At 39.6% G+C, this 27,814-nt stretch overlaps 1 protein-coding gene and 2 pseudogenes across 1 annotated transcript; 1 reads left to right on the top strand and 2 right to left on the bottom strand.

Annotated features, from left to right (window-relative positions):
* The first annotated feature begins 659 nt into the window (after nt 1–659).
* Nucleotides 660–26,963, top strand: LOC129238181 (sodium channel protein Nach-like). The gene is made up of 9 exons (XM_054873218.1): nt 660–844; nt 6,392–6,598; nt 6,937–7,126; nt 11,773–11,906; nt 14,983–15,250; nt 15,321–15,534; nt 20,938–21,106; nt 25,329–25,447; nt 26,776–26,963. The coding sequence occupies exons 1-9, from the start codon at nt 660–662 to the stop codon at nt 26,961–26,963; spliced, it is 1,674 nt and encodes a 557-aa protein (XP_054729193.1).
* On the bottom strand, nt 7,602–7,789 carry LOC129236666 (U2 spliceosomal RNA; annotated as a pseudogene).
* Nucleotides 8,030–8,215, bottom strand: LOC129236567 (U2 spliceosomal RNA; annotated as a pseudogene).
* Nucleotides 26,964–27,814: the final 851 nt, after the last annotated feature.

Below are 27,814 nucleotides of genomic sequence, written 5' to 3'. Positions count from 1 at the left end.
AGACTAATTCCCGTAAAATTTTGAGCGGAAGACAACTGTTAGTGTCAAAATAACATTCGTTCCAAAAACACAAACTTGCATGTGGAACACCCGGCGTACTTAAATTAAGTAGGCGTTGTCTATGTTTGCGGTGCTAATGATGAAAGTCCATTACAAACTTCAGCACATACGCCCATGTGACGTTAGCAATTATTCTATGCTCTCTATCCGACCACTTTCCACCTTCTTGCACACACACACACACGTATTCGTTGCATGCACATATAAGTACGTGCCCATATTCGCACAGGCTCATTCATATCCCGTTTGCTGGCATTTGAACTTTATCCGTATTTATTCGCTGCCACTTGATCGCTGACAGAAGTCGTCACGCTGCAGTTGCTTTCGTTGTCGGAGCAAAGCGACAAACCGTATGTGTTGCGTGAAAACCAGTGAACCGTGAAAGTAATAGCGCTGCTGCAGTGGCAATTCCCAACGTGGCAGACAAACAATTAGGCAGCATCATCACAGCTCCCATACCCATAAATCGTTAGCGTTAGAAGGCCAAACTTGGATAGGCAGTTGGAAACTTGGATAGCGCGGGATTGTTGCACAAACGTAACTAGTAGAGATCTCACACCTACCTATGCAAATATAATTGAACAGTGTACAAACACGAAATGAAGACTACATCGGGCGCCATTTGGTGGATCAACAGTCCCAAGCGAGTATCGAAATGGGCAGAAAAAAAGCGAAAGCAATCAGTAGGTGCCATATTCAGCCATGACATGGCAGATCTATTTCGCAACATATCGATGCATGGTTATAGCAAGCTGGTGGACAATACGCTGAATTTATGGCAGAAGTGAGTATACAACACACATACATATGTCTTATGCACACACACACGACACAGTGCAAATACAAATTGATACTATGTACATTAAAGATGGAATTTGAGTGTGTTTGGTTAAATTATGTATTGCAATGTTGCTCATACGCAGCGTATGACTTGAGCAAATACGCATTAATCGGGCACTGTACGCCGTCAAATCTGTAGGGTTTTAACCTTATTTTACAACGCGTTTGAATAATTGCCATATTTGAAGCTCGGAAACAAAATTCATTAGATAGGACTAGTTCAAGACTAGCGAAAAATGTGTATGAGCAATAGATCTAAGGTATGTAGACAATGACATCGCCTTGTAGATGTATGTAGACAGCTGAAGGCATTTGAGGAAGAGAAATCAGCACCTACCATGAAAAATGCAGAATATACTCGTACATCGATATGTATTGGCACCTTTTTGTAAGCAAAATTTGTATTGATGATGAACATCGCACATATGTGGAGCAGGAGGCATAAAAATAGAAAAAGGTTTTTTTAAATTCCTTCCCTCCTTCGTCAGGGTGTGTTAAATATTCTAGTGAGTATCAGCTAAAAGAAGCTTTTAATAGAAACTATAAGGTGCTTGCAACATTTCCTTTTAGCTGTTAGGGCCATTAGCAAGATTTTTGGGGAAAACTTTCGATCGTTCGGGTGTAGATACATATTTTCCTTCAAGTCTAGTAGTTATCTAGAAAAATTTGCTAAATGCCTCAAAACAACTCAATTAAAAATCCAACCCTCCCCAATCCAAATATAAATGTGTTGAAATTACTGTGTATGTGCTCATAGGCTATTATTTTTTTATTGAATTTTTGGATTCTCCATCGTCGATTTTATATGTGGTCAAAATTTTCTCAAATTCTAGTTCCACAAAGTGGGTAAAACGTCAATCAAAAAATAATAAATATTTACAGACATAACGAGATTTGAGTGAGAGCTACTTTAGACAAAAAGTTTGAAATTCATTTTCTCAAAACATCAAAAAATTTATAGGCTATTTTAATACTAAGGGGACGATATAAAAGTCCAACGAATGCGCTGGACACGTAGAAATAATGCCAGAAAAAAGAGCACCAAAAAGCGCCTTCAGGAGGCAACCGTATGGAAAGCAAACAAAGAGAAGACCAAAGAAAAGTTGGATAGATTCGGCTATCGATAAGCTCAAAGAGATTAAAATACAAAACTGGTGGCGATTGACAGCGGATCGAGAAATCTGGAGAAAGATATATAGTTGTGGAAGCAGTGGCCATGTGTTATGCTAAGAAAGAAGAAGAAGGAAGTAATGCCCGTAGAAGCATTAAGTATTTAGTTTCGTAGTCAATGCGAGGCTACCTTTCATAGGCGTTGTGGTAGCGCGCTACCTTCAAGTGGCCTTCTGAAACCAGGCTAAGACAGTTTATTTCCATCACCTTTCGCCGCGGGACTACCGTTAAGCCGCTGCTGTGCCTCAGTTGTTGTTGTTGTTGTAGCAGCACCTTTGCCCTGCCAGTGTAGCGTAATCATCGGTCGTCTTCGTCTAGCTCATCTAACGGTAGGCCCAGGAAACTAGCTGTTTCGAAGGGTTGGGTCCAGAGGGAGAGGGGTGTTAAATGAGTGGGTTTAGTGGGGCATGTGAAAAGGAGGTTAGTGTCGTGCGGGGTGCCTTCACATATGTTTAGTATGTCGGGGTCGATTCTGGATAAGTAGGAGTTTAACCTGCTACAATATCCAGAACGTAATTGTGCCAAGGTTACGCGGGCATTCGGGGGTCGGGAGCTTAAGAAGGTGGTGAGAGTCTCACGATGAATGTCGTTTATGGCCTGTCTGTACACTGTCCAATCCAGTAGCTGTCTGTTGGTTTTGTCTGAGATCTCGTCCGTGTAGTTGAGAAGATGCCTCCTGCCGTGCCTGGGAGGTGGCTCAGGCTCGAGCAGGTGTCTGTATGGGTGAGGCCTGAGGTAACACCCTACCAGAAACTGCTTACTGAGCAAATTGTTATGTTCCTTAATAGGCATCTCATCATGTAGATGTTGTGTAGGTGTCATCAGAATACATCCTGTCGTGGCTCTTAATGCAGTGTTTTGGCAGGTCTGAAGCTTCGTCCACTGCGAATCACTGGTCCCAGGCGACCAGACAGGCGCATAGTTTAGAACCGGTCGGCCTATTGCTTTAAAAGTCCACAGCAACATTTCCTTGTGTTTGCCCCAAGTGCTGCCGGGACATCCCCCCGCGGTACGCCTTGCTTTATTTTCCGCTGTTTAAATGTTTGGTCTCGAAATATTACCGAAGAAAGGCGACCACTCAGGTAGTTCGCGTTCCACCTCTTCAGCCCTGGTGGGGGTGTCGACTGTAAAATGTCATCTAGTAGCGTGGCGTGGCTGACTGGGTCGAAAGCCTTTTTTAGATCCAACGTTACTAGGACAGTCCTCTCGCAGGGGCGGTTTTGGTTGAGGCCGCGGTTTACCTGGGTGTTAATGACAGTGAGTGCAGTGGGGGTGCTATGCACTCTTCGGAAGCCATGCTGGTGTGAGGCTGGGGTCAGGTGTTTCGTAAAGAGTGGGAGTAGAAGGGCCTCAAGAGTCTTCACTACCGTGGAAAGGAGAGTTATCGGGCGATAAAATTCCCCTTGGTTGGCGGGTTTCCCAGGCTTCAGTAGTGTGATCACTCTCCCTAATTTCCACATATCACGAATGATGAGAGTGGCCTTAGACCAGTTGAAGACCTTGGTGAGATATTCTACTCCCAATGGACCCAGCTTTTTCAACATCAGCATGTTTAGTCCGTCAGGTAAATCGGCTTCAATGCCAAATATCGTGATGCGCATTAAAGTCACCTACTACCAATCGGTTTTCACCCCTGATGAGCGCACCAATATCAGGGTGATATCCTGCCTGGCTGCAGGGGACAGGGGGTATGTAAATATTATAGATTTCGAGCTCGGCATCGCCTGACCGGACAGCTATCCTTTGACATTCTAAGGTGCTGTCCCTGTGGACGATGCCTTCATCGAACAGACGATACTGCCCTGTATGGTGGACTATGAACGCTAAGCCTCCACCGTGCTCTCGCTCGCGATCCTTTCTGTGCACGTTGTAGCCGTCCCTGGTGATCAGGGGGGAGCTAGCGTACAGTTTTGTCTCTTGGACCGCAGCTATCTTGATACCATATCGGCTCGTAAAGTCGACTATTTCGTCAATCTTACTCGTAAGTCCGATGCAGTTCAGTTGTAAGTGTTTAAAACTCCTCGGGCGTGTGATCGTAACTCGGGGGGTGAGGGACGCGTGGTGTTGTCTGCGTTGGTCCTGCTGTGCGTTTCGCAAGAGTTGTTGTGGCCTGACGATGACGGACGGCCCTATCGCAGAGGGCGGTTGCGGGTGCACAGCTCTGCAGCAGGGGGCAACGAAGTCGCGTGTCCACTTACGGGTGGTGCGCAGGTCAGAGCTCCTCCGAAAGTGCTGCTGTCTTGTCCCCGCACTGGGATAGGGGCAGGAGAGTTGTGAGTCGTTGGGGGAGTTGTGTTGCGCATGAGGGCTCTTTACCATTGAGGTGTTCTTGGTGGCGGCAGTTTGAAGTGCCAGGGTATTTGCCGTTGAGGCAGGGGCCGCCTGATGGCGAGCGCAACACGTGGCCACATATCTTGTGGACTAATCCTTATGAGTCTTAAGATGGCAGCACCCGTTGCACTTATTGCACCTAACCAAGGTGGAGTTCGGGTGGAGCCGTTTGTGGCAGATGCAGCAGTAAAATACCTCTGGCCCAGGGTTCGGTTCGACGCCAGTCCTAAGGAGAAGTATTCGGAGCAAACGTGCAGCAAGGGATTGCTCCTGTGACGAGAGATTGGGAGTGGGATACGGTACGCTAGACAAGGCTAGTTTACTGGGGCGGCAGCCCTTGGTCAGGAAAAACCCTAGTCATTCCGGTAACGCAGAACCGGCTGCCATGGGAATGCTGTGCCTCAGTCTTTATAGACGCCTTATCTCTTTAATAGTCTCGGCCACTTAGTCGCACTCCACTTTTCCTTCGGGCGCAGCAAATGGTGCACAAAGTCCAGGAAAATTAGAACGGAAGAAGTTGCTTCCTCAAATTCAACATTTTAAGCGATAAAAAGCATTTTTGAAAAGAGCGCAAATATTCTGACTAAGCTGCCAATTAGTTTCGCTTTGAATACATTTGACACAGATTTCTATGAGCATTTTCATAAAAATGAAAAACAAAACGCTTGATATCCGGGATACTGGTATATATTTCAATTGTATACTGATATATTTCAATTGATGGAAAGTATCAGTTCATGATATATGGAAATTAGAAGTATTTATAGATAGATAATTTCATAAAAAATATCGATATTCGATATTCCGATAACTACCTATATTCGATAAATTATCGAAATTAAGGATATAATATATATATATATATACTAAATATTATATAAAAAATATCGATACTTTGTTATATCGATAATTATCGGTATTCCGTAATTTATCAAACTTAATACTTTATCAAAAATATCGGTATTTCGATGTACCAATATCCGATAGTTTATCAAAATTAGAGATATTGATAGATACTTTATAAAAAATATCGGTATTTCGATATACTGATAATTACCGATGTACGATAATTTATCGAAATTGAAGATATTGATAAACAGACTTAATTTTTTATAAAAAATATCGATATTTCGATACCGCGATAATTATCGATACTCTATAATATATCCAAATTCAAGATATTAATAGACAGACTTAATACTTTATAAAAAATGTCGATAGTTTGATATGCAGACTTAATACTTTATAAAAAATATCAATAGTTTTACATATCGATAATTACCTATAATCTATAATTTATCGAAATTAAAGATATTGATGGACAAACATAAATAAAAATATACATAAAAAATATATTATAAAAATAAAAATAGTATTATAAAAATAAAACATAAAAAATATTGAAAGTTTGCTACACCGATAATTACCAATACTCCATAATTTATAGAAATTAAAGACTTTGAAAGACAGACTTAATACAAAATATCGATAGTTTGATATACCAATAATGACCGATATTCGATAATTTATCGAAATCAAAGATATTTATAAAAAATACCGATAGTTTCATATGCCGATATATTTCAAGGAATACGAAATACTGATTTGTGGTATATTGAGAGTAAAAAGCTTGCTATACAGACTATTTTTCCAAAAAAATACTAATATTCTTTTATATCCATATATTTCCATCAATCGAAAATATTGGATTTGGATATATCGATATTAAGGACTATTATACATAAAGTGTTTTATGAAAAAGTATCGATATTTTTACACCGCGATGAATTTCTATCAGACTCACTCTGACTTCGGTGAGACATGCAATTTGCTGCAGGGTACACAAGCACACTTACATTTACATATAGATATTTACCCATTTGCACACGGATATATGCACAATTTTATATGTAAGTACATACATACATACGTACATATACATACTTATACAGAAATGCTCTGTTGTTTGTGTCTACTCTCGTATTTGCAGAATTATTTGGTTGACTGTGCATATGACAACGATGTGCGCTCTGTTCACGGTCTTGTCACTGATTTGGGAGCAATTTGTCGCTCAGTATATTGTCATCAACTTACACAATCCATTGTATCCCATTGAGTCGGTGCCATTTCCATCCATTTCCATCTGTTCGAACAGTAGAATATCATATCAAGCGGCTTTGGCGCACGCAAAGAGGCTGTGAGTTAGATATTTCACTTGTTATTAGTATTAAGCACACACACACACATACACACAAATATAAGTATATCTACACACGAAAGGGTTAATTTTGCTCTTCACAAAGCCATTTACATACGAATATACGGCGGTTTACTATGCATTGGTAGCTATGTTTAATATTCTTTACAGACACATAGTCATATGAGTACATATACATATACAGGTACTATCTACATATATATGCAGGTATACATGTCAAAATTTACATTTGGTGTCAAGGTGCTGGCTTCTTTGTGAATCGCTGCATGCATTAGCTTTGGAGAATGAAGTGCTCATTTATTTCCTTTTTTATACAGCAGCGCCAAGGATCCTAATGGACGCACTGTTGACTACTTCATGGAACATTTGAAATTTTTCATTAGTTTGTATTTGAAAAGCGACCAAGACGTGGATCTTGACATCTATTCGAATTTTCAAGCCTTCTTGGATATTTACGACACATATGAAAATGAAACCTTCTACAATACGCGAAGAATCATGCAAATGGTATGAACTTAAGCTGTACTAATTATTAAGTAGTAAACATTTTAAATATTTTAGAATATAAATTCAGACTAAAAAAAAACACACACAAAAAAAAAAAAAATACCAGTCTAACGGTTAGACTTGATAGAAGTGAAACCTTCCGTAAAACAAACTGAGAGAGAATAAGACGAAAGCAGCATTAGGAGCGGGATAATTATAGGTTCATTATAATATTGCTATAAAGTTCATATTTTATTTTCTTCATTTTATTTTATTCATCCTCAATGTTTTCAATTTCAACAAATGATACGAGTGGCTTATGATAGATAAAATATGATACAAATGCTTTGACTTCGATGTTGTCAAAAAAAAAATACCCAAACGGACCGAAGAAACAGACTTACAAATTTCTTCCATTTTCGTCTACTTGTATTCATATAAAAATTTATGTCTCTTCCCACCAAAGCTAAATGTATTAGTATATTTCTTCTTGTATTTATTCAAGGCTGAAATCCCGGCGGTACTGCAATACCGGGTCAACCCGTGGCAGAGGTGGAGAGCAAGCCCCTAAAACACTCCGCGCATTTCCAAAAATTAGTTTAACATTTGTTGTCCTCCGATGGAGGATCTATCAGATGTTAAGCTGATAGGAACAGATACCACACTACCTACTTCAATAGATTTTCTAATAAACCTTTTGAGAATTACACGCTCACAAAAATTAATGTACGAAATATTTATACCGATTCACTTAAACTGACTTTCAGTATCTAAACCAAAAAACTGTTTTCAATAAATAATCAGAAATGTCCTACAATGCAAATTTCAAAAAAAAAAATTCCATTTTCGTCTACATGTATTCATATAAAAATTTATGGCTCTTCCCACCAAAGCTAAATGTATTAGTATATTTTTTTCTTGTATTTATTCAAAGCCGAAATCCCGGCGGTACTGCAATACCGGGTCAACCCGTGGCAGAGGTGGAGAGCAAGCCCCTAAAACACTCCGCCCATTTCCAAAAATTAGTTTAACATTTGTTGTCCTCCGATGGAGGATCTATCAGATGTAAAGCTGATAACCACACTACCTAGTCAATACATTTTAAATAATAAACCTAATAAACTTTTTGAGAATTACACGCTCACAAAAATTATTTATATCAACATATAATATAACGCTTCGTAACTAAATAACTTTTCGGCCAGCGACGACAGCATGGCGCGGTAGCCGAGCGACTAGCAATGTGAGCTTCCGATCCAAAATCCTTGGTTCGAATCACAAGAAAAAAAAAAGTTATTTTTATTTAGTTCGTCGCTACGTTTATATCAACATATAATATAACGCTTCGTAGCCAAGTTGGTCGCTTTTTTCGTTTCACTTTTCCTCAAATCACTCCCAACGATTCTAAAGAAGTTTTCACTTCAAAAACAAAAAAAAAAAACAATAAGAAGGCCATTCTACTCTACTCTACTCATTCCACTACTCTAAGGTATGTTTTAGGGGGAACATATTTACATACAAGGACTTATATGAGCTTTTAAGTCAGGAATGTAAGAATATAAAATAATCTCGTTTCATCTTTTGTCGCTGTAGCCGCATGGGTTTTGTGTGCCTGTCATTCGTTAGTGCCCAGCTTCGAAGCCCGTTGTAGGCATGAAATATTAAAAGGATAGCCCTAACTTTTTATCATATAACTTCTTTCACAGTTGTTGTTTTGTTTCTCCAAAAAAATTTAAGTGTAACAAATAAACAGCTGAAACTAATAATTTATTAGCAAATTTGGCAGGTTGATTTCCAGTTATCTCTAGAAAAGTTTTTGAACGTGACCAAAGCCGAATCACGACTATATCCACTTTATAAACAAGTCAAATGGCAACTTGGAATAGACATATAAAGGTAGATTTGTAGATATGCTCAGGACATGATTCTGAATTGTTAGGTCACAACGAATTAAAAGTTCACGAAGTCCGTCTTTTTTATGAGGAAGAAAAACTCTGAAGATTCTTTCTCTTTTACGCCGAAAGCTGAGTTGGAATAAGGGCTTTGGGAAGATGACTCATGAAATTGAAATTTGAACAGATAAAGCCAAGGAGCACCACGAGATTTGGTGGCTTCTAAAACACTCAGGCTAAAAAGCCCATTGTATTTAGAGCTCTGGAAAGAGAGTAGATTGTCAAGGAGGAAAGGAGCAAAGTATCACAGAAGGAGAGAGGAAGGAATAGACACAGAGACAAATATGTAAATATCCTCCAGTTTCAGAGAACGAATATTACTCATTCTCACGACATCGGAACCCAAAACGCGTAGCCTTGCTCTAGCTAATGCAGGACACTCACAGAGAAAGTGTTCAGTGCTATCCGCCTCCTCCAAGCAAGATAGGCACGTCGGGTCCTCAATGATTTCAATGGTGGTCATATTCTGACCCAATGGGTTGTGTCCTGTAATAATACCGATCATCAACCGAACGTCTTTCCTTCCAAGTTTTAGTAGAAAGATTGACAGTTTTCTGTTCGGACTTGTCACAAAACACTTTGCAGTTCCGCAGCGTTCTAGACCGGAATATCGCTCTTTATGTAAATTGCATACATAATCGCTGATCCGATTCATGATTCCTGTAGAACTGATTCCGAGTTTTGGCTCTGGCCCTTGTGGGGGAACCGCGGATCACTATTGGCCAATTCATCGACAATTTCGTTTGCTTGAACACCGGAGAGTCCTGTAACCCATATAAGTACAAGCCTGTTTTGTCTTACAATCTTTGAGGTTTGCTTCGCATTCTTCTATCTGTTTCCCGCTCCATCTCCTCTCGATAATCCATTCGGCTACTTTCAGGATAGCAAAAATTTCCGTTTGGAAAATAATTGACATTTCCCCAATAGCATAGTGATACTGATTACTGACTCATAAAGGTGTAAAGACCAATATCATAGCATTAATACTTTTGCTAAGGAAATAAATGTAGAGCTCAGTAAAAACTTCTAATAAAATAGAATAGAATAATTGAAGGTTTGCACTGGGATTTACAGGCTTTTCGCCTCTCTACTCAACACAACACCTCATCCAAACTCAGTTCTCTAAGTAAACCTATGATGGAGCTGGATTAGGCTGAATGCATGTGCCAAAGATGTCTTCTCATTCTTTTCGCTATGGCAAAGCTTTTGAGAAGAAGACGTGTTGGAATTTCCGAGGATTGATCGCAACAACGACAGAAGTCAGTGGACCACATCTCGAGCTCTCGATAGGAAAGATAAAGTGTTTGTTTGTGCTCTCCATTCGCTTTCAAAAAGTTTTGCTCCAATAGGAGTGGCCCTATGGCAGAGAAGGGCAAACTTTAAAACTCTTAAAAAAACTTACTACAGAAACTATTTGCCATTTGGAGGCTACTTAGGTGGACCTACAGACCTTTTGAAGAACAAATTTTGATTGAAAAAGAAGTGAGGTCATGTATGTGAACTCATTCAAGTGAATCTACCCAAAAACAATTTTTCTACCAAAAAGCAAGGTTCTGCAGATGCTTACGAACGGCCTCCTGTAGCTACAACTTTCCATAAAAATTCCCGAAACGCTTGCAGGTGCAGTATTGGAAATAAAAGTATTCACGTAACACTGAATTCAAGTCGTTTCGGGATGTAAGAAAACATTTTGCTGGCCAAACAAAAAGCACTTCAGGTTCAGAGCCGCGGGTAAAATCTAAAAAATGCAACCTCTGGACTAAAAAGTCCCAGGCCTAACAAATAAAACACGTTTTTTTCAAAATTACATTTATTCATCAACGTAAGTTCCATCATTCCAGCGCCGCTTTAACATTTCAATACCGTGATTTGCGATTTTATCTTTTGCCTCAAAGTAGGCCTCAGTCTCAGCGATACCCTATTCATTCGAGCGAAATTTTTTATCGGCGATCATTTCTTTTAGGTCTGTGAACAGCTAGTACTCGTAGTTCCTGGGAGCTAAATCTGGCGAATCTGGTGGATGCGGGAGCACTTTGAAGCTTAATTAATGTAGTTTTGCCATATTTTTGATTGAATTGTGATACGGTGCGTTGTCTTGAAAGTAAGAAAACGCGGCACCCATGTTGAAGTCAGCAAACCATCGTTTTATTTTTGTTTCTGATGGAGCGGAGTGCCCCTAACACTTTTAAAGCACTCAGCAGTGTTTTATAGAACATATCATCATCGGGCAGCTTTGCAGCTCGGGGTTAGCTTTAGCTTCGTTCACGATTCATTTCTATGCATCTCGTCTATCGGTAACAGTTCTTCAGTTTCTAATACCCAGTGCCCTCAGGTCCAACTTGTTCAAACCATGTTAGTCTTAGACGTCCTCGTGCTTTAGACGCTACGGGGTTGTATGACACGATTGATTTCTGGGAGCGGTCATCTCTCATGTGCAGAATATGACCCAACCATCACGGTCTTTAGGACTTGAAGTATTTCAAGATGCCCTCGCCATTACAAATGGTAGCTGCAGCCGTATAATATATAGGGCATATATTCTTTATATTTTAACGAAGCCCTTTGCACTTAATAAGTATTTCATATACATAACTTTCGGTATTCTCGTTCATTTGTATCTATATTATTTAATTATAAATCTTATAATTTGGTAATCCAGTAACAGTTTTAATGATTTTTTAATCCTTTTACGCTTATTTCTTCTCATCCCTCCAGCTCGCTCCATCTTGTTCAAATTTGATCCGTAGCTGTATGTTGGCGGGCAATGAAATCGATTGTTTTAGTGCTAAAGCGTTTCAACCAAGTCTGACTTCATATGGACCTTGTTGCACTTTCAATACAGGAGATTTGTAAGTTAAAGACATGGCTTGAAGAAGAACCGTTTTGCACACTTGCTCATATGCTTAAAGGGAAAATGTGTATTTATCGAACATGCAATTTTATTACTTTAAATTTATGAAGAAATCAGTCAGTTTTTATTAGCCTTTGTTAGACTTCGACAAATAGAACAGTTTCAAGCCGACTCTGAATGGCAGAGCATTGAGTATTTGCGGACTATGAACGATGACTAATTTGCGGCTGTGTTAGCTGCTTTATGCTGCTGATGAAGTTCATTAGATTTTTAATATCAAGACCTGCCATGTCAGCAGGCGCAGAAAAGAAGTGAAAACCAAGATGCTTAAATCTTAGTCTTGCGAGCGCGTGGCAGCTAAGGAGCAGGTGCTGAGATGATTCCACCTCCTCCGCCATAGAGCTGACGCAAAAAGAACTCGAAGTAATTTCGAGTCGCAAGGCATGTATGTCCCGCGGATAATGCCCCGTGACGATACCCACAAAATTTGAGAGCTACTCATCTTTTGCCAATTGCTCCCTTGCCTCCATATAAGGCGATTGTTGCCTTCCTTACTCTCTCCTCAATGTTGGGCTTCCACGTTAGTTTTTTTTTAATCTTCTGGTGCCAAAGAGCAAAGGTGGTCGCTTCTTAACACATCAGTGCCAAAGATCTCAAGCCGGATTCGAGTGAAAGCCGGACAGACGCAGAAAAGTGGCTCATCGTCTCAACCTCCTCTCCACATTCTGGGCAGAGTGTACTGTCTGAGATGCCCATCTTTTCCATGTGCTTTGTCCATAGAAAGTAGCCTATCATCAGTCCAACAAGCTGCCTGAAGTCCCCTCTGCTTAGTCACAGGAGGAACTGCGGCAGTCGGTCGAACATGACAGGTAACATAAGTTTTGTCCATATGCAGCCTCTCTCAGCCTGCCAAGCTCGCTTGTGGGTTAGAGTAACTCGTTTGCTAACCGTGGCTTTGATGGCTGCAGAAGAAAGTGGCAGAACGGGCTCCGTGCCAAAGAAGTTGGCATCCTAGCTAAAGAGTCAGAGGTCTCGTTACCCACGACGCTCACGTGTCACGGAACCCATGTTAGCATCAGGCTATTATGTCTACCGACATAGTTCAGCCTGGATTTACAAGACTCGACTAACCTTGAAGTGGTTGAGGGGCTGTCTAAGACCATGAGCTCAGCTTGGCTGTCACTGCAGGAACATATATGTAGATCTACCTTTCCATTTGTTTACCACAACAAGGTTCATCGCTTCTTGAAAAGCATACACTTGAAACATAGATACATATATTCCAAGAGTAAAGTCCAGTTTTGTCCCGCTGGATTCCACGTAGATCCCAGAGCCGGAGCCGTGCTGGGTCCTGAAGCCATCCGCGAAAATGCGAAAATAGTGCTTGCCGGGCTCATTTTCAGAGTTTGACTACAACTGAGCCTCTGGCAGCACTACACTTTATCTGTTTTCATGTATGACTCTTAATGGCATGGAGTCAAGAGGCATGGAGAGAATCGTTGAATCGAAGTCCACGCCTTCTCTGTTTTCCAATGCCGGACAGGAACCGTACTAGTTCCCATTGTGTTTCAGCCAGCAGATGGCGTTGAAGGCCTCTCCTTGGATGACAACATCAAATGGTGGGAAAGCTATCAGAGCATCTACTAATGCCGGGCCTGAAGTAGTCGGAAAAGCTTCGACGCAACAGATGGCCACAATGCGTTGTAGTCTCGATAAGATCCTCCTGACTTCCACGAGAGTGAGTCTTCTCATCCAGACCACTGATGAATAGGTGATAATAGGTCTTATCAAAGCCATGTAGATCCATAGGACCTTGCTAGAAGAAAGACCCCACGTTTTTTCAAAAACACCCTTGCACTGCCTGAAGGCTGTCAGTGCTTTGGATGTCTTTGTTTCAACGTGTGATTTACAGAGGAGTTTACTATCGAGTATTACACCAAGATATTTAACTTCCTTGGATAGCTGGATTGTGACTCTTTTTAGCTTAGGCAGAAGGAGTCCATCAAGCTTACTCCTTCTGGTGAAGAGTACAATACCAGCCTTAGTGGGATTTGCCGATAGCCCATTCGCACAGCACCAAGTGTGGATCAGATCCAGAGTTTTCTGCACTTTTCTGCAGATGTTCATAAGCGAAGTGCCTGTTACCAAACAGGCAACGTGGTCCGCATATGCTTGTGCATAGACTTCCGAGTCGTTTAAGGTGGTAAACAGAGGATCGAGTACCATGCACCAGACTATTAACCCCGTATGACACCAGCAGATCTTCCTCTGCTCGCACCGAAACGATTCTTTGGGCCAGCATCGAACGAATCCAATTCAATAGCACCCGGTCTGCGCCGTGTCTGCTAGCAAAGCTGCACATACTGTCAAAAGTGGCATTATCAAACACCCCTCTATGTATAAAAAGATGCCCATTGCGTAGTCTCTCCTGTCGATGGCCAGCTCTACCCTAGCAATAAGGTTTTGCAGTGCCGAATCGCATGATTTTCCACTTTGATGGAGACAGAGGGTGAGCTTTCAGCGCCAGGTTAGTTTACTGTCAAGGATTAGTCCTAGATATTTCACCATGTCAGAAAGCACGAACGGAGCGGACCTATCGATGGGAGTTGAGCTCTGAGAATTTTATAATTCCTCGTGAAAAGGACGAGCTGCGTCTTAAGAGGATTCACCGACAAGCCGCAGTCCGCTGCCCAACGAAAAACTATGTTCAGATATCCCTGCATCAAATCGTACAGGGTATCTACAAACTTTCCTCTAACAATTAATGCCACATCATCCGCATAGGCAATCATCCTACAGCCCCTCCTTATCAGCTGCTCCAGCAAGTCATTGATAACAATGATCCACTCTCCACTCTACCACGACCGTTCTGTCGCTAAGAATTCTGTAGATAAATCCCAGCCTACTCAGAGATTTTGTGATTACCCCCGAAAGGACGTTATTAAAAGCCTCTCAATGTCGAGGAAGGCACCAACTGCATACCACTACAACTCACCAAATTAATTAGATCAATTCATTATTTAGTATTTTTTTTTTCAAGTCTCACTATTATAGTTCGTTTTCAATATTTTCAGCTACCAAAATCGTAATCATCGTAATCGTTTTGCTAGCTCAGAATTGGGATTCACAGTCATTCTGAACACCACTCATCAAGACTATTTTACACCAATATTTCCCGTTGATGGCTATATTGTTATTGTACACCATCCAGCTGTATTTCCTGATGCAATATCAGGTGAAGCACATGAACTGTTTCTAACCAATAGCGCCGAGGCTTTTATCTCATTGCGCTCGCTGTTGGTCTTTACGGAACCGAGCCTACGTTCGTACAGTCCACAAACAGTAAGTGAACATCTTTAACTTTATTCCTTTTCCATTATTAGTAATGCCTTCTTTTTTGTTTTGTATGTAGCGCAAGTGCTATTTCAATGACGATTTTCCAAAGTACATAAATACCGGACATTTTCATTATAGTTTGGCAAACTGCATAACGCGTTGCCGCATGCTCAGCATGTTGGCACTGTGCCGTTGCATACCATTTTATATGCCTCTCGAATTGGTGTCAGACGTAAGTGATTTAGTGGTTTGTACAATCTACCATGCGCATTGTCTGCTGAGCTATAGATGTGAGTTTAATATGGAAATATTGAAATAAATGTTGTATATGTGTATGTATGTATGTACATTTTAATGGTTCCATGTGTTGTAAATATTGTCCTTGATTTAATTTTTGATACGATTGCACCAATGTTTTAGAAACGCTTCCTTGAGGCAACTCCAAAACATGGGAATTGAATGTATCAAAGTGGTGTCTTCCATCACATAGCATTAATACATCATGTTTCGATTTGACTTTAGCAAAATTTCAAAAAAAAAAAAAATAATAATTGTAAAAGTTATCGCCGTTTCTGCAAAAGTCCTTGCGGTGATCATCACAAGTCCTTGGAGATTCATCTAAAATCAATCGGACAAGAGAAATTTGTGTGATCGAAGCTTTTTTTTCAAAATTAACAATATAGCGGCCTTAGGAAATATTTTTCAGATCTTCGAGAAAAAAAACGACAATTAATTATAAAGGGTGGTTAAATTTTAAGGGCCGATATTGAATCTAAACCACACCTAAACGTCAAAACTTTTTTTGTATTTTATTCAATATTTTTCAATGCCAGATTAACTCAATTTAAACCATGTAAAGATACACAACCAAGTAATGCGTTAAAGTTATTCAGGCTTATTATGAAAACGGGCGTTCAAATCAAAATGCATATCGCGCACTTCGTGATTTTTTTCGGTCAATTTAATCGTCCAAATGTGCGTATAATCGGAAAAATTGTGCAAAAGTTTGAGCAAACCGGGTCTGTAGGAGATGTGAAAACACCAGTGCATGCTCGTACAGCTCGTACTGCAGAAAATATTGCTGCTGTTCGCGATAGTGTGGTTGAAGAGCCGTCCACCACTCGTCGTCGTGCCCAACAATTGCACCTCTCACGCTCGTCGTTGATGAACATTATGCATAAAGACTTGCATTTACACGCTTACAAGGTGTAATCGACTCAAGAACTAAAGCTTCTTGACCATTCCAAGCGTCGTCAATGGTCAGAATGGTGGCAGGAATGGCAACAGTGAATGATCAATTTTCGACGAAAATCATCTTCAGTGATGTGGCACATTTTCAACTCAGTGAATTCGTCAATAAGCAGAATTGCCGCATTTGGGCGAATGATAATCCAAGAGTGATTGCCGAAAAACCAATGCACCCCCAAAGAGTGACTGTTTGGTGCGGTTTATGGGTCGGCGGCATCATTGGGCCGTATTTTTTCCAAAATGAGGCCGGTCAGGCAGTTACTGTGAGATGATAACGAACTTTTTATTGCCTGAATTGGAAGATATGGATGTGAACGATATGTGGTTTCAACAGGACGGTGCCATTTGTCACACAGCTAACGAAACAATGGCTCTTTTGCGCGAAACATTTGATGGCCGAATAATCTCACGTCGGGGCGATGTCAATTGGCCGCCAAGATCATGTGATTTGACACCGTTGGACTTCTTTCTTTGGGGTTATTTGAAAGAAAAGGTGTACGTCAATAAGCCAGCAACAATTCAAGAGCTAAAGGATGAGATAATTCGGCACATTAACGCCATAGAACCTCAATTATGCCTCAGCGTCATCGAAAATTTGGACCATCGGATGGAGGTGTGCCGCCGAGGCCGCGGGGGACATTTGGCCAATATTTTGTTCTACATATAATTGAACTATACCAATATTATCATAATAAAGAGAAATGATAATAATTTGCTAAAAAATTGTATTTTATTCCAAATCAGCACCGGCCCTTAAAACTTAACCACCCTTTATAAAAAAAAACAAAATTTTTGAAGAAAAAAATCCTTCCATCAGACACGAGTGTTTTATGGGTTTCAAAAGCAGTACAAATTTTATTGAAATCTACCAAGCGGTTTTTAAGTTACAGTGATCACCAGTTAAAAAAACATAGTTTTGAGAAAAAAACATTCACATTTTGCTACTTGCTCTCGAACGAACCGGAGCGCCCGAGCGCCCTCTGTTAATTGTTGAGTAACTCGAAAAGTATTTGTCGGATTCACTTCAAATTTTCACACAATATTTTTAAGAGATTATACTTCAAGCAAATACAAAAAAAAAATCTATTTTTTGAAAATTCTGACTACCCCAATACTTTAAAAACTAAATTGGATGATTAATTTTGCACCACATTATATAATATATAAAATGATTTCCGGGTTTTCGGTATTTTCAAACACTAGCACTTTTCTGGCATTAGTCTAATTCACTATACAGTCTCGTCCACTGAATCATGTCCGACGCTAAGAACTAAAATTTTGTAATCTTAACTACTGATGGTTTATCGGTGTTAAAATAGAAAAGGTAAGGTTAAGTCAGGCGATCTGTGGGGCCAGTCGATGCCGCCTCTTTTTGACACTAGACGTCCCGGGAATTTTCGTTCTGCATTCGCAGTGTGGCGGGGCGCACCGTCTTGTTGAAACCAGTAACCGTCTAAACCTTTCTCACGCTTTTGCGGACACACATAATGAGCCAACATCCATCTATATCGGTTTCCATCGACCGTTTCGTTTTCTCGGTAAATGATGGTTTTGGCGCAAATGCTGGCCCAAACAGTTACTTTCCGGTCACGCAATGGCTTTTCATGGACCTCGTGTAGATTCTCAGTTCCCCAAATGCGGAAATTTTGTTTATTTACGAGAGGTTAAAATGTGCCTCGTCAGTCATTAAAATTTGCTTCAAAAATTGGGTTCAGTGTCTACCATTCGAGCCACTGTTTGGCCGTATTCCAAGCAACGTGAATGGTCTGCCGCCAATATTCCTGGTGTCAATTGAACTTTATACGGAAACAAATTTAAATCATCCTATAAAATGCTCCGCATTGTGGTTTCACTGACGTCAAAATGCTGAGCGCGACGACGATATAACACTGTTGGCTCCTGGGCAACGCTCTCCCGCACTACTTCAATAAGTTCATTGGAACGTCTTGGTCGTTGATGAACGGCATATTGACGAACTCCTACTGTCGCGTGCTCAAAAAAATTGAACACCAAACGACGAATAGTATTGTCAGACGGTGCATGTTTGCCGCGATACTTTTTGCGATATGCGACTATTTCAGCGCGTTGTTTCGGTGTAAAGCGATCCATGGTTGAAATTGTCCTGAATTGACGTAGCGAAAACATGTTCAACATATCGTGGAGACATTTGGAAAAAGTTTTCATCCAAGAACTATTAAGAGATATCTTCACCGGGTATTTCACCAGGCCACCACGTAAAATGCCTCTGATTTCAGAAAAAAACCGTCGCCATCGGCTTACTGACGAATCGAAGTTCAACATATTTGGAAGTGATGGCGGGGCTAAATATGGAGGAGAAGAAATGCAGATATGGAAATTAGTAGCGCAATGGTTTGGGGAGCTACATTTGCAACTGACGTTGGAAATGGACTTTATTAAAGGTACTATGGACCGACATAAATATAAAAACGTGTTGGCACAACATTTGATGCCATCAGTAGAAAGATTGTGTCTTAGATAGGATGGGGTTTTCCAACAAGACAATGAGCAAACTGCACTAATTGTCAAAGAATGTCTCTCATATTACGCACCCAGCCAACTACAATGCCGCCGCGGAGACCGGAGTTAAATCCTATGGAGCATGTTTGGGAGCTTTTAGAGAAAAAAGTCGTCAAAGTATAGTAACTGATGTAAAATCTATAAAGAAAGAGGTAATTAAACAAAGTAAGAAAAGCTTACCCAACTAGTTGGATCATTGCCATGACGCCTTCACACAGTGATTGATAACGGTAGTGTACCTACTAAATATTAAAAATGTTCAAAAAAGCTAGTTTTATAATGATTAAATTCGTTTTTTTTTTAACTAATTGAACTCCTCCTCCTATTTGTGGCGTGCGTCTTGATGTTGTACCACAAATGGAGGGACCTACAGTTGTCAGCCGACTTCGAACGGCAATGATTTTTTATGAGGAGATTTTTCATGGCAGAAATACAGTCGGAGGTTTGCCAATGACTACCGAGGGGCGACCACTATTAGAAAAAACCTTTGTCATTTTGGTCTTTTATGCACGGAGATTTGTACCTAGCCGAATGGTAGCCACGCACCAAACCATTAAGCTACGGCGGCCACCCGTAGTTGAAATAATTTGATTTTTTTAAATTATAAACAAATATGAATTCCAAAAAACAAAAAAAATACATGAACAGTTTTAAATTATTCTCATTACTAAGTCTTTTACTGTATATCTCTTGATGTAGAGTCTAGAGCCTATATGGTGTGATATTACTAAAAACATAACGAGTTTATTGGTATACTAGTCTTGGTCTACTCCAAGAAGAAAGCCATAGAAAATAAGCCCATGAATATTCCATGATTTAATTTAATTTTTTTCTTTAATTGAATGCTTTAATTACCTGTAAAAAGTACAAATTATCGACTCACGAACGTCACACCAGGTGTTCCAAATACCTGTAGGAAAGAAAAAAATCATTTTGAAGATTTGTGTTCTTTTTTCGAAATTCGATTAGGATAAGAAGCTATGGTTGTTGATATTTTAAAACGATGTAAACTAAGCTGTTCTTTTATTTCGTACTTTATTTTTTGAACCATTGTTAAAAAATTTAATTTGGTTTGGCCATATGAGGTTCGTTCAAAAAGTTGTCAGCCTTCCAAAAATGGTCTTCCAAAACAAGGTATGCCGCTAGCGACACGAACTTCGGGACTCACAGGTGTTTGAAATCAAAAAGACAAACAGGTTCTTGTTCAGTGTGAATGTCTTGCGTTATCGCGTGAACTACGATCTTTAAAAAAATAAAACTTGACAAAATGGCGGACGTCCAACAATGAAAACCCCTTTGTTGAACCTATTTTTACTTTAAAGGTCCGAAAAAAAGACTAAAATTTTTTCTTCCATATGATCCTATATTAGTTCACACGATAGCGACATCAATTCTACGTCATTTAAATTTTTTAGAACCGGCTATATCGGTGTCCATTGTCCAAGTGAAGACCATTTTTTGAAGGTTGACAACTTTTTGAATGAACCTCGTATGGACAAAAAACATTTTTATTTTTTAATAATGGATCAAAAAATAAAATAATGAAAACAAGAATAAAAAACTTTTTTTCAAGTTTAGCGAGGGCCTTAGTTGCACATTGGACTGCGCATCTCATCCATCAAATTGGCAATCTTAACCTGAGAATTCCCTTCTTCACTTCAAACTCGGATTCTCACTCTTTACTTGTAACAAAATTCATTTTTTTAGGCATTTCGGTAATCAAAAATTGTTTAGAGTGGACGCACTAAGAAGAAATCTTAAAACTAGAAGTATTGATCTCCGAAATAGCAGCTATAACTTACAATTCCTAAATTATTAGGCTAAAATAACAACTAATTATTTTAAATAAATATATAAAATTAAAAATAATAAATATATAAAGTAATTTTTTCTAAATTATTTGACAGTTAAATGGAACAACGTTCTTACCCAACGCGAACCTATACCTGGCTTAGCTCGTGCTTCGCAGGAGGCCCTTTTTTGTCCCGATTGCTTGCCAGCCTGTGATGATATTCAAAACGAAGTGTCACTAATGGCTTTACCGATCGATCGCTTCATAGCCAGCAGCACGGCAGGGTGAGTACCAAAAGCAATTGAACAAATCTTCATAGAACTATTTAAATTTGCTCTAGGTACACTTAGCTCATAAAGTCTGCTTACAAATATTTTTAAGTTGATTGCAAAACAAAAGGTAAATTTTAGTTGAAGGCATGTTTTATTTATTTATTTTTTTGTTCATTGCATTCTTAACAAAAGTAAAAGAAAATAAAGAGATTCCTAACTTAATTGTTTCATAACGGTAAGTACAGCAAAAAGTCTGCGTTCAGTTTTAAAACATATGGAAAATGCTTTATAAATAATATACAAAAACAGAAATTTATATTTTGTTGGATACCCACGATGATTTAGAACATCATTCAACCCATTTGCTTTGTTTTCTCAGCTGTAATCTTCGTCTATCCAGCCCGCATAGCACTTCTCCAAAGCCACTTTACTTACCACTCTTTTTTTCCAATAGATCCTACAGATGCTCAATAGGATTCAGATCGGGCGGCGTCCTTGGTGGTGTTTAGAGCTATTTTGGAGCGTTGTACAAGAACCAAAGCTTAACGATCTCGGTTATGTATTTTGCCTTTTAGGTCGTTATCTTGATGGAAGCAAAACGTTCTCGATAAGCCAAGATTTTCGGAACTTTGTTTCAAATTCCTTTATTTTTTCAAATACCAGCATTTAACCATTTTCACTTCAATAAATTTTAACTGACCCACATCACATTCCGCAATACCATAAACTCCATCACCGCCGTGTTTGACTGTACCAACAAGATTTTGTTTCTCAAGAGCAGTGCTTGACTTGCGCCAAATAATTAGACGAGCTCTTATCCCTAAAATATAAAATTGACTCTCGTCTGAAAAAATGGCTTGTTTCTAAAACTCTGGAGGCTTTCACATATAATTATTTGCTTCAATATGCTTTCTCCTGTTCGCAAGTGAAATAAACGGCGACTATACCACAGCAGTTTCCGCATAAATACTTTTCTTTCGCGGATTAACTTTAGCGATATTGATTATGCTGCGCACTTCTCGGACCGATAGTATTGTTGGACGCCCAGACCTGGGCTTAGGTTTTAAAAAATCGGTTAGCTTGAAATTTTTTACTACGTGTTGAACGGAGGAATATATCCTCCGAAGAGCTTTACCAATTGGCTTAGTGGGAAGCTTTTCGGAAGGGAATATCACTAAGCTGGAGAGGGTGCAAAGGACTGCATGCCTTGACACCAGCGGATCATGTAGAACTTGCCTCAGTGCTTCGCTGAATCTCATTTTGCACTTACTTCCCATCGACTTTCACGTTATTGCCATCACTGCTTAAAGGAAATCAGGTTAAAGGAGGTTGGTGTCTGGAGGCAATCTCTCAAAGGAGATGGTAGCGTTTTTGGGCAGTTAAAACTGTATTTCTCTGAACTTCGAACAGATCTCTCTATCCGCAAACTAGAGTTTGACGGTCGTGCTAGAGCAATCTTTCCAAACAGGCAGGATTGGATCGAGGGGAAAATCTGCACCGAAGCTTTCACCTCTGTCTTCACTGATGGTTCCAAGATGGAATCGGGAGTCGAAGCAGGGGTTTTCTCTAAACCAGCAAATCTATTAATTATCTTTAAACTACCGAATACTGCAAATGTTTTCAGGCAGATGCGATCCTGCAGGCATGGGAATCGATGAAGAGGGAACGTAGGAGCGAGAGAGACATTAACATTTTCTCCGATAGTCAAGCCGTGATCGAGGCTCTGACGACGACATGGTGCAGTTCTAAATTAGTCAACTCCTGTAAGGAGGATATCAAATTTTTTGGGTGTGCAGATAACATTTATCTGATCTGGGTTCCAGGTCATAGAACCATAGAGGTAAATTAAAATGCTGATGAGCTTACAAGGAAGGGGACTGAATTCGTCTCAGAGACCTTCTACCCGGTAATCGGCATCCGCCTGACTGTTGTTAAAGGTGAATTGCACAACTTATTTCTCATGAGAGCGCAGAAAATATGGAGCTTCACTTTTTCATGTGCTATTTTGAGAACCCCGGGGCCCCAGTACGTCATTCAATTTCCAAACCCGTAGATGTTTTTACCGGTCATTGGACGATCGGCTCACACGCGGAAAAGCTAGGTCTACCATTTAACTCCCGTTGCAGAAGCCGTGAAGACATTTCAGAGAAGGAGACTGACGGCCTGGGGCAGTGCGCCAATCTAAATCTCATCAACCTTCTCCATTACGTCACGGAGACATTTAAATGATGCCATGAAGATCTTTTTTACCACTCGAAATGGTATTACATTTGCTTGTAATTACTGTATTTCATTTCAACACAGACCCTGTCTTATCGGAAAACCTTTTATTAAAGTGCATTACCTTCGAAAGGCATTTTTGTTAAATCAGCTCTCAAGTAAACTTATGCTTTCGACAATTCTTCTCAGTATGCACTGAAAAAATACCATACAATGTTTATAGATCGTGGACATTTATTTCCGAAATCAGTGTTCAGTAAACAATTTTCACAGAGCGTTTAGCCGGCATACCCACGATCGTTTACTAACGGAGGCATCATTTGCCCATCATCATTATCATCTTCATCATCACCAAACGTCACAGTGCGGGGTGAACTATTGCTTCCATTACAATTCGCCTCCACGCCATTCGGTGTTTAGGTTTTCTTCAAACATCAAATATGCCCACAGCTCGTATGCCTTCTTCTATGCCATCTCTCCATCTTTTACTTGGCCGAACTCTTCTACTTTTGCCTTGTGGATGTGTTTCAAAGATCTGTTTTACTAGTTCTACTAATCCATTTTAATGTTTCTGCAAACATTTGCACATCTGATAAGTGTGTCAAACTCGTCATTGTACCGAATGAGGTAGATATCATCTTCAAGTCGTACAGGGCCATATGACTCACTGAGATTCTTTCTTTCGAAACAAATTAATTGATCGACTTCATTCGATTTCAGCACACAGTTTTGTATGCGTGAAGTAAGATTTATATCATTTACCCATACTTTTTCAAAGAGTTGAAAGTGGAGTCTACGTTATAGCTAATAGCGAGCTTCTAAGTGTCAAATGGTTCCAGCAAGAATGTGCAACATGGCACAAGGGCTGATGTGGCCATATCTTTCGGATAAACTTTTGATATCCGCTTGATTTGACTTCTTTGTACTACTTTTTATAGACATTAAAGTAGTAAAAGTAAGACCAACTTTGTTGGGAAAAGTGAAAGATATTAAATTGGATCGACCGGATAAGATTCAGTCGAGAAAACCTAATGCTCGAAAGCTTTTTTAAACACGAAATTACTTGAAATTTGCGAGCTAATAAAGCCAAAATGTTGGTATAGATACTAAGGCGGGTCGATTTAAAAATCGCTCATTGCTGAAAATCGTATTCTAGGGATCAAACTAAGAAACTTTGCCGAAGAAACCATACCTCTAAAACGAATTCTGATGTCCCCCAATTTGGGTCGAACTTTTGGGTAGGGGCAAATTTTGAAAAATCCCACTTTGACCCATTTAGAGTGCTCCAATCGAGTCCAAATGTATGACCGACCCCCACTAACTTTGGACGGCCGATCCACCCATGCCAGTGGCACACCCCCTGGAACTCCCCTGGGGGCTTACCCACACAATCATTTCAAAATATCACCATTTTTGGCTTTTACATGAAAAAATCAGGTAAATGGCTATGTTTTTTCTTTATTTTTTTTTATTTATAATTATATTTATATATATAATAATATCTAATTTTTCTCTTAAGAAATTTATTTAGTCAGAACAGAGTTATAGAAAAGAAACTAAAAAGTTCGACCCAAATTGAGGGACATCAGAATTTGTTTTAGAGGTATGGTTCCTTCGGCAAAGTTTCTTATTTTGATCCCTAGAATATGATTTTCACAGAGCAATGGGCGATTTTTTGCCTCCCCACAAATCGACCCGGCCTAATAGATACTCTTGATTTCTCAATCATTTATTTGACAAAAGAAAAATCTGTACTTGCAAAAAAACACAAATAGGGTTGTTCCAAGGCGAATCTACTTAAGGTGGTATCAGTAGACTATGACATCGTTAAAAAAAAAGAAACAGGTAAGGGAGCCGGGTAAGTAATGGTCTTTGTCTACTGTATTATTTACTCGTACTAGGGGCTAGTGACATACAATTTTCTATTTATATTCAAGGACACCCCAATATATCTCCAAATATTATATTAAATTTCTTCATTTATTTTCCGCACTATTTGAAATTTTAATTGCAGTGAAATGCAAAAGATTGGCTTGCAAGCCCAGAATATGTCGGTGTTACGCGTGTATTTCGCTCAGACTCATGCAAAGTATTACAAGCGCATGATTGGCAATAGCTGGTACGAGGCGGTGTGTAAGTATTCAAACTTAACTTCGTATTAACTTAAGAAATGTTTGCATTGGTTAATGGAATTAGAGCAGAGGCTTAGAAAAATAAAGCAAAAACGAGATTTCTACAAAACACAATGCAAAAAATTTATATAAAAAAAATTTTTTTTTTAATAGCATTGGTCACTCCCGACTTTCGACTAGCCTCAGTTGAGCATTCTCCGGGACGAGGTAATTATGGGTAGGCAATCACGACTTAAGGACCGCTCAGGAAGCTCAGTCATAAGATCCTTATGCTTTAGCATTTGTGCGCTTGAGATTTTTATGTAAAATAATGAAGATCAATACTTAGCTTAGTATGAAATCCACACCTCCTTATTGATGGCTCTGTGCAATTTTTTGCTGTTTGATCCCAATACGGGGAGCCATTTTGGCGTTTCAACAGCCAAAAGGAAGTAATGGAACCATCGAAGACGGCTCTGATGGTTATACCGAAAATAGAGTTCCAGAAATGTTTTGAGAGCAGGATCAAATGCTGGCATAAGTGCTTTGCCGTTGATGAGGAGTACTTCGAAGGCGATAATATCACTTTGAGGAATAAACTTGCATTTTGAATTTTGAGAATATATTCCAGGAACTTGTTAATCAAGGTAGCATTAAAGCGCCATTTTGATACCATTAGGATCCTCCAACTGGCAAATATCTACAGCCGGCCAGAGCTACTGTTGTAATGGAGAAGATTGATGGGATTTAGGATAGCGCATTGCCCCAGGCTGCCGAAGAAAGAAGCACTTAGTGACCTTAATCGTCTAGCTGCCCAACCCAAACATTTGCAGAGAAAGTGCTCAACAGTCTCTTTCTCTGAAAGGTCCTCACAGCTTCTCCAATGGGGATTAAATGGTAAACCCAGTTTTTCCGTGTGTCCGCCGATCGTCCAATGACCGGTAAACACGGCTACGAGTTCGGGAATTGAATCGCGTGGAGTCCCTAGCACTTACTGAGTCCTGCGTCTATTGAAATAGGCCTAAAAGGTTCTCGAAATAGCACATGAAGAAAGAGGAACTCCATCTTTTCTGCGCTTTCCTGAGAAATAAGTTGTACAATTCCCCTTTAGCAACTGTCAGGGGGATGCCGATGACCGGGTAGGAGGTCGCTGAGACCAATTCAGTCCCCTTCCTGGCAGGCTTATCAGCAATGTAATTTCCCTCTAGAATGGTGGTATAATGTTGGATCAATAATTTAATATTAAAATTTTGTTTGCATTGCTTTGCTTTTGATTAGAAATGACAAAAAATAATAATTCTTTACCCTTTTGCTGCTGATTCCAATTAACGTTTCGATTCTTATTTCCAGGCACCATTGGTAATGTAACCTCCATATTTCTGGGTTTCTCAGTTGTTGCTATTTTTGAGATTGCATACTTCTTCGTAAAATATATGGCACTGGCTATTAAAGCAGGCATCAAGCAAAACCAACGTAAAGCGAAAAAGGACACAAAGCAAGGGAATAAAGAGGATATGCAACTATATATATGTCCTTAGAAGACGAAGACATAATAAAAGGCTTCACCAATATCAATGATTCTAAATCTCTAATGTATCCCTCCACACATTTTGGAAATCAATGCACGTTGCACAGCTTAAAGGAGTAATTTCTTTAGTTTAAGAAAACAGATCGAAGTCGCAAGAGTAACCTCAAAAAAAGAAAACCAAAAAAAAAATTAATATTCAGCAAATCGGCTTTAAAATGTTCAATTTTCTTCTAAAGCAAAGGTAAGTACAGAGTACTCTCTCTTAAGCGAACTTCTAATGGACTGAAAAATTTGTCCGCATATGGGAGGTGTTCGCTTAGGAGAAAAGTAAAATGTAATACATGTAAATAATGTTAATAATATATTTAGTATGCTATGGGAGGGTTGTCCGCCCAAGAGAAAAAAATGCGTAAGGATTTGTGGTATGTACTAAAAAAGTGTCCCCTTATGGGAGGTGTCCGCTTAAGAGAGGTGTCGATTAGGAGAGCTTATGCTGTATATACTGTATATACTTTTTTTGATTAAGTATTGTAGTGGTATTAGGTATTTTAATATAGGAGTACAGTCGGGGTCCGAAAAAAGGAACCGCGATTGTTCATGAAGCATAAAAGATATACAGAGTTGCCAATATTCGAGGGACCCATCTGGCAACCCTGTATCTTTTGACAGATATGTCAGATCGCTTAATGACATACCGCGTTGGAAGCGTCACTCTAAGCAGATTTTTACCATGGAGCAGTACATGCCACGCGAGCGCTGCCAAATTGTTGAAATTTAGATTTAACAAAAGAAGTCAATTGTGAAAACTCAGCGTGCGTATAAAAAATTAAATAATGTGAAAAGTGCGCCTTCTAAGAACAC

The sequence above is a fragment of the Anastrepha obliqua genome, chromosome 1, assembly GCF_027943255.1.
Source record: "Anastrepha obliqua isolate idAnaObli1 chromosome 1, idAnaObli1_1.0, whole genome shotgun sequence".
In the NCBI taxonomy this organism is placed as follows: Eukaryota; Metazoa; Arthropoda; class Insecta; order Diptera; family Tephritidae; genus Anastrepha; species Anastrepha obliqua.
The sequence above is the reverse complement of the archived record's forward strand: the minus strand, read 5'-3'. Positions and strand labels throughout refer to the sequence as shown.